Raw genomic sequence first — 7940 nt, forward strand, 5'->3', positions numbered from 1 at the left:
AATATATAAGTATGAATGAAAAAATTTTAAAATAAAATTAATTTTAAAAATTAAACTAAATAAAAATTTAAAAATATATAAGTATGAATCAAAAAATTTAAAATAAAATTAATTAAAAATAAAAAATTAAAATTAATTAAAAATTTAAAATATATAAGTATGAATTAAAAAAATTTTAAAATAAAAAAAAAACAAAAAGAGATAGAGGGCAGAATGGTCATTTGCAAGGTTTGCATTATTAAATCGATGTATGGTACCACATACATAATATAGAAATTTTTTTTTTTTTTTTGTGCTATTTCCTCTAAACATATTCAGAAAAATTAAAACCAACTGTAGCAATTTATGACAAGTTGCAAAGTATGCCACTCTTTCTTTCAATCAATCTGGAATACAAAAGTATTGCCCCCACGGGCGGGATCAGCCGGTTATGACATGGTATTCTTGCATCATGAGTCGGGAGGTCGAAGGTCTGCGGCAGCAATTGCGATAACATCAATATCTGTCCGTGCTAAACACCTAAGACCGTCATGTCATAGCTGGGCCCGTATTCACCGTGATTTACTCCCTCTCATACTTGTGGGGCCAGGGTGAGGGGGCCGCTGGGTTGACGGTTCCAACCTTTTGCATCATGGAATACAAAAGTATTGCATCATCCACATCAGAGTTCCAGATAGATCCAACTTTTCACCACAGTGAATTGTATAATAGTTGAGATGATTTCATGGTTGAGAGCGCCTACCTACAATCTTATTTTCATTCCTTCTGTCACTAGATCCATCTTTTTGATACAATTAGTTCCTCATTCTACACCAGCCGAAATGTAGGACCCATGGTCGTGTTTAATAACCTAGCAAGTAGATGAAATTCCAGCTTTCAGTTACTAGAAGACATGGATTCTTCGATTCTCCTAATAATAACTCCAAGACTGTGGCCATTTTCCAAAGCTTGAACTGCAGCTTTGTGTGCTTTTTTATGCCGCTTTAGAAGATTGTATGATTGCATTACTGACCATCGTGCTCGATTTGACATCTGCAAGGATGAAGAGAATTAGTAATCATGCGTTAGTGAGATATATTGAATCTGCAAGGTAATGCCAGAGCACTACCTCTGAGACGCTCAGTGGAGGTCGAAGGAGAACACATAAACTCCTGAACAAGTTCTCATCGTTTTCTCCACCTTCAGCCTCTCCATAAACAAGAGCTTCTGCTGCAATTCCAGCAAAAAGTACCATGCAATACCTAACATTTGATTGCACATTGACAAAATACCAAGGAATGCTGAATCTCATCACAGCAGCAACAACTTCAATGAAACATTGACTCTACATTCAGTAAATTTCCAACAATTTTAATCACCAAAAATTACCTATCAAATGCAGGGCTACTAAGGCGACCCTCTGCAAGTTCATTGTCCAGCTTTTCATCCCAAAATTGAGTCCCTGCCTAATGAAAAATCTTCATATTCTTTTTAAAATTGACTCTTAAGTATTTAATAGCAAGAAAGGTATTGACAAGAAGTAGAAATGGTGTCGCAAGTTGGAATTTTCACAGTTAATGCTGTTTGTAATTTTAACTATCAGAGAAAATAACAAATCCCAATTTGACATGAGAGACCATAACTGAAGAACAAATCCAACAAGAGAGCCAATAATTCCGTATAGACAATTTTTTATTAACAAAAAACATGAATAATTTGATTGAATAAGATATTTGCTATGAACAGACAGACAGGAACAATAGCTTTCATTGGAAATCAATGATAAAAGTTGACTAAGCCATGAAGTTAGTTGGGTTCATATTCTAAATACTCGACAATGTAATATTACGAGGAAGGTTACCTGTCCCTGAATACCCATGTGCATGGCAACAATTGGGTCTAAAATGACCCCTCGAATAGGGCAACCCATGAGGTATGCTGAAAGACAAGGTGAAGTTATTGGACTATATCAAAATAAACATGCCTGAGAATTAAGTATGAACATCACCGGTAAGTAGATGCCCCGCTTCATGAACAAGCACTCTACGCTTGTAAGGTGGCCAAAAACATTGAACTTGAGCAAAGCCACTACCACCAAGAAAAACTGCATCCAGCATCCCTAAAACTAGTATTGCGGCTAAGTTGGGCCTTATGTCTATTCCATTGGAAAGCAGTAAAGAAAAACCTCCAAGGAATCCAACCAACAAAAGCCTGGAGCTTCCAGAAAGGCCCCATTTTTTGGGAGCAAGCTTAGAAGCTGAAAATATAATAAATGAGCTAGTAACCTTTAATTAAGCAACAGAATTTAGAAATACATTAGAAGGTCAAAGGGTAAAATGTTTTAGAAGCCTAATGAGCAAAGAAAATCAAGAAAAGAAAGATACTATATAAACATTCAACCTTCCAAACCAGTTGATTCCTTCAGAAAAGTTGGTGTCACTTCCCTTGGTCCCTCCAAAACTGTAAAGACAGGAAAAATAGTACATGGATGAAAATAAAAAAAGAGGAAAGTAGTGGATAAGCAAGGAGTATGATGGGAACAATGTATCACATTACTAAAACAAAAGCTAACGTTCTACAGTAAATAACTAGCATATACCTACTCCAAAGATGAATGCACGTCTACTCTCACAAGACAGTTGAATCAATGAGCAAACTCTCACAAGTACAAGAAAAGTTTAATTAACTACTAATATCGTTTTGAAAAAGCCTATCCAATCACAGATACAAGACAATACTTTGAACTCTGAGTGATAAATACATGCCATAATTGTAGCAAGTATGGACCAAGTTTTTCAACTATTTGTTAAAATCAAAGAAGACAATAACAATTCTTAAGAATGCTTTCGCTAGCACAATATTTGTATATATTACTAAGTTGAGAAATGTTATTCAAGACATCCGTCCTGTTACTATGTTGTTTCACCTGTAATTGTTCCAACCTTGAATAAGACAAACCAATAATCCTGTTCTATCTGTTCAATGAACTTAAGCTTAACATATTCTTCTTCTCTCTTTTGCTCATCCATTGATGTATCATCTATGTGCCACCAATTCATCATCATGCTATATTCATGTTCTATAAAGGATGGCTAAATTGCATTTACACCAGCTAGCTGCATGATATTGCAGCAGGTTGAGAAAATTGTCTGCAAGTATTTCCGCAGATAGCTTTCTCCTATATTTGGCCAAATAACAATAGCTTTCCAAGTATTTTCATATTGTTTCCCCACCATTGGAACATAAATGTGTGAAAAATGGAAGATTACTTATATCTGTGCCCAATCATTGAAAGAATCATGTGAAAGTAACGAATCATACATGGATCAACATAAGTATCACCCAAGTTAGACTGGAAGTACCCAACACACTTTCATGAAATAAAATAAGAAAAGATGATTTAGACTCAGGGGCAGGCCCCACTTTGGGTGGGCCCCAATTAAATTATTTTAGTATACTATAAAAAAAAATATAGACATTTTTTATCCTTTTATTTTTTCTAGCCGAATCCCTCTTTGCAGCCCTGTCGCGCCCATTGCCGAATCCCTATTCCCTCTTCGCAACCCTCTCTCATCCATTGTCGATTCAGCGATTCTCTTCACTGCGAGCTCCCTCGCCAGCACCCTCCCATGGCGAAACAACCTCTCGTTCTCTCTGCCCTCTCACGAATCTCGGCCCTCTCTTGCTGCGCAGGTGCGGCCTCCCTCGTTGCGCCAGAACTCCGAGTTGCCCTCACACACCACACCAAAGCTAGGGCTTCCTCGTTGCGTCCTCCCTCATCGCGGCGAAGCTCCATTATCGGTAAAAGCTAATCATTTTTAGAAATTGCATGATTACTCTTACTTTTCAATTGTTTTGGTCTTTTGGATCTGTCTTATACTGGCAGATAGCACGGTTCTATTGTTTTCGATGGGATTGTATTGTTTGTTGCAAATTCCAATTCTCTATGAATGTTGATCTATGTTATAGCTTCGTACATGCTTTTTCTTGTTAATCATTTTTAGAAATTGCATGATTACTCTTGCTTTTAAGTTTTATCATTGTTAAAATTCCTTAATGATTTGTATTATATCGGAAATTAATTTATCACTTTTGTCTTATTGTATTTGTACTTGGTGTAGCAGAACTTAAAGAAAAATGATTCCCAGAAAATACTCCTCTCTAGAAGTGCTAAAAAGAAAAAAAAAAAAAAAGCAAATAGAAGAGAAGATGCTTTTTCTTGTTAATTATTTTTATAAATTGCATGATTACTCTTGCTTTTAAGTTTTATCATTGTTAAAATTCCTTAGTGATTATTTCTGTGTTTTGCTTCTGTATTATATCGGAAATTAATTTATCACTTTTGTCTTATTGTATTTGTACTTAGTGTAGCAGAGCTTAAAGAAAAATGACACCTATAAATACTCCTCTTTGGAAGTACTAAAAGGAAAAAAAAAAAGCAAATAGAAGAGAAGATGACTCAATTAATAAAAGGTTTTATGGATAAATTTATTTTGAAGGAAACAAATTAGAGCGCAAGAAAATCATTCTAAAGAACAAATAGAAGATGTGTATGTTGCAACACTAAGGATATGGATCAAGACAAAAATAATAATGAGGAAAATGAAAACATAGATCATTCTCTAAAAATATTTGATCCAAGAGTTTAGGATGATCTTGATAAAAAATGAGGGATTTACTCATTGAAAAAGGTCCAATTAGAGAGGTTAATTTTGAATACCCTCATGATGAACTTGGCAGATATTTTTCCTCACAACATTATATAATAGAGTGCTTACAAACAAAATAAGTCATGGAAGAAAATGGCTAGTTTATTCAAAAGAGTTAGATAAAGTATTTATTTCTATTGTAAGCTTTTCAAAACATTGCAATCACGAAGTCAATTAGAAAAAGAGGGATCTAGAGATTGGAAACATCTATGTGAGAAGCTTAGAGAACACGAACAATGTCATGAACATCTTGCTAATTTAAGATCCATGGTGGAGTTATAGGTGAGATTGAGGAAAAATGAAACAATTGACAAAGAATTGCAAGAACAAATTAAAAATGAAACATACCGTTGGAGAGGGGGTTTGACAAGAATTGTAGCAATGGTAAAATGTTTGCCTAAAAATATCTTGGTATTCCATGGAAAGAATGAAAACTTCAAAGATGGTTCAAAAGGTAATTTCCTAGGTTTGATTGAGATGATTACCGAGTTTGATCCTATAACAAGAACATCTTTGGCCTTTAAAAGAAAGTCATCATCATTACCGCAGTCATAAAATTCAAAATGAGTTGATAACAAACATGCCATTAAAAGTGAAAAGTGTAATCATTGAAAAGGTCAAGAAAGCAAAGTATTATTTAGTGATACTTGATTGTACTCCTGATGCAAGCCACAAGGAACAAATGACTTTAATATTACGGTGTTGATGTGTCATGTATTCCTATAAAATTGAGGAGTACTTTATAGAATTTCTGAATATTGGAAATACGAGTGGATTGAGTCTTTCCAATGAATTGTGTGATGCATTAGACTCTCTTGGCCTTGATATTGATAATATTAGAGGACAAGGTTATGATAATGGCTCCAACATGAAAGGAAAACACAAGGCGTTCAGAAAAGATTGTTTGATATAAATCCAAGAGCCTTTTACATGTCATGTTGTAGTTGTTGTCTTAATTTGGTGATTTGTGATATGACAAACTCTTGTGTTAAAGCAAAACCTTTTTTTGGAGCATGTCAATGCATGTATATAGTGTTCTCCAATTCTACAAAACGTTGGAGTATTCTACTTGATTGTTTGGATAATTTGACACTTAAGTCATTATGCACCACGAGGTGGGAAAGTCATATCGAAAGTGTCAAAACCATTAAATCACAAGTTAAGCAAATCAAAAAGCTTTACTTAAGGTAGCTGATTTAACTGATGATGCAAGATTATCAAGAGATACTAGATTGTTAGCAACACATGAACTTAGCAGCTCTGAATTTTTGTTAAGCTTGCTATTTTGGTATGATATTCTCTACAACATAAACTCGGTCAGTAAATCCTTACAATCTAAAACAATGCAAATTGATGTTACGGTGAAACAATTGAAAGGGCTTTGTTTCTTTTTTTGAGAATTATAAGGAAAAAGGATTTACATCGGCCATAAATTCTGCTAAAGAAATTGCTTCCAATATAGGAGTTGACACTGTATTTCCTAAACAATTTTCTTGTTGTAATAGATATTGCTCTTATGGAGTTGAGGAGTAGGTTTGAGCAATTGAATATTTTTGAAGAGATATTTGGATTCTTGTTCGATGGAGAATAGTTAATGGCATTGGATGAAGATGATTTGAGAAAATATTGTGTGAATCTTAAATTTGCTGTAAAAAAGGATGATGTATCTAATATTGATGCACATGATCTACTTTTAGAATTACGAATGTTGCAAGAGATGCTACCTCTGGAAGCATATGACACAGATAAATCTTGGACGACCATTAAAATTCTAGAGTTTGCATTGAAAATGGATGTTTTCCCTATGGTCGTGGTTGCCTATCAAATTTTACTGACTATTCCGGTGACTGTAGCATCAGCTGAAAGGAGCTTTCAAAGTTAAAATTATTGAAATCTTATTTAAGAATTACAATGAGTCAAGAGAGATTGAATGGTTTAGCGATCCTAAAAAGACATATTGGAGAATATCTCAAATGACGACATAATTGATGGCTTTGCTTCAAAAAACACAAGAAGAGTGCATTTTAAATAATATTAATGACTGAATAAGTTATTTTGAGAAATTATGTAAAATGTTCTATAGTATGTAGTTTCTTCAATTACATATTTTGATTTACTTTGATTATGATATTCAACGAGTGTTTTTATTATATATTTGACTTATCGAGTTAATGCAAGAAGGAGGGCACAAATGGCCAATCTCTAATTTTGCCCAGGGCCTAGTTTTTCTCAAGACCGCCCCCTGTTTAGACTGAGTGAATTCAAAAGGACTCGCAGATTACCTTGCTAAGATTGCATGTCGCAATGACTGAACATGAAAAATTTAAGGAACAAAGACTTATTTTTCTATTCTTAATGCATCAAAACACAATGTTCTCAGTAACAAGCTATACCTGCAATGATCATGCAACAAAGATTATAACTCATGAATACATTTGAGACAAGCGTTCTGCTGTACAAATAGCAATAAAGCTTTGATATTTCTCTAACTATAATGGCCTTGTGATATTGTTTATAGATGCACAACCTTCGTCATAGACTAAAAGCTAAAGAAAGAAAAGAAAAGCATAGAATCTTTACGGTACCAATGTTCCTAAATTTGCCGAAACTGGGCAAGAAGCCCCAATCCTGGAGGAAGGCGTAGGCGCTGCCGATAAGCCGCATGTCATCTGCGTTCAAGCAGGTGTCGAGAACCTCCCAGCCCCGCTCTCGCCTCGAGTAATTGGAGGGTGCATACGTCACCGAAACAACCGAAGAATCCTCCGGTGGTCGAAGGGGCTCCATCGCCGCCTCGGATTTCAAGAACCGGAGGGCGCGAGCGAGGTCCTTGTCCCGCAAGGCCTCCTCGTACTCCCTCCATTCCTTGAGGGCTCTAATCGGGAACAGTGTGAGATGCCTTCGGGAGACGGAGGGTCTCTGAATCGTAAGGCCAGCAGCAGAAAGAGCGAAGGGGGAGTGAAGCGACGACCGCAGGAGAAGAGGGAAGGGAAAGGGAGGCGCAGACGCCATGGACTATGAAAATGGATTTTTTTTTTTGGTTTTATTGTGATCGAGTTTGATGCAATTAATGAACTCCGAAAGTGTTGGAACATCGAACGGTGACGATTGAAGCACCGACTGTTGACTAAAGATAAAATTATACCAAAAGTGATAATGTCGAATTTATGTTGACCTATTCGGTTTCTTAAAAAAAATTTATTGATCATCAAGATAAATTAAGAAGTGCTCATAACAAATAATCCTAGATATAGG

The 7940-nt window shown here is 35.4% G+C and overlaps 1 protein-coding gene across 2 annotated transcripts; it reads right to left on the reverse strand.

Annotated features, from left to right (window-relative positions):
* Window positions 1-645: 645 nt before the first annotated feature.
* Window positions 646-7713, reverse strand: LOC122032182. 2 transcript variants are annotated; one of them, XM_042591440.1, is made up of 7 exons: window positions 7274-7713; window positions 2380-2439; window positions 1988-2236; window positions 1841-1917; window positions 1369-1445; window positions 1109-1241; window positions 646-1032 (listed from the first exon to the last, which is right to left on the reverse strand). In XM_042591440.1, the coding sequence occupies exons 1-7, from the start codon at window positions 7695-7697 to the stop codon at window positions 877-879; spliced, it is 1176 nt and encodes a 391-aa protein (XP_042447374.1). In that variant the 5' UTR covers window positions 7698-7713; the 3' UTR covers window positions 646-876. The 2 variants fall into 2 exon arrangements, with proteins under 2 accessions (XP_042447374.1, XP_042447376.1); XM_042591442.1 differs by having other exon boundaries at window positions 983-1032; window positions 1369-1441.
* Between the last annotated feature and the right edge of the window lie 227 nt (window positions 7714-7940).

The sequence above is a fragment of the Zingiber officinale genome, chromosome 11A (assembly GCF_018446385.1).
Source record: "Zingiber officinale cultivar Zhangliang chromosome 11A, Zo_v1.1, whole genome shotgun sequence".
In the NCBI taxonomy this organism is placed as follows: domain Eukaryota; kingdom Viridiplantae; phylum Streptophyta; class Magnoliopsida; order Zingiberales; family Zingiberaceae; genus Zingiber; species Zingiber officinale.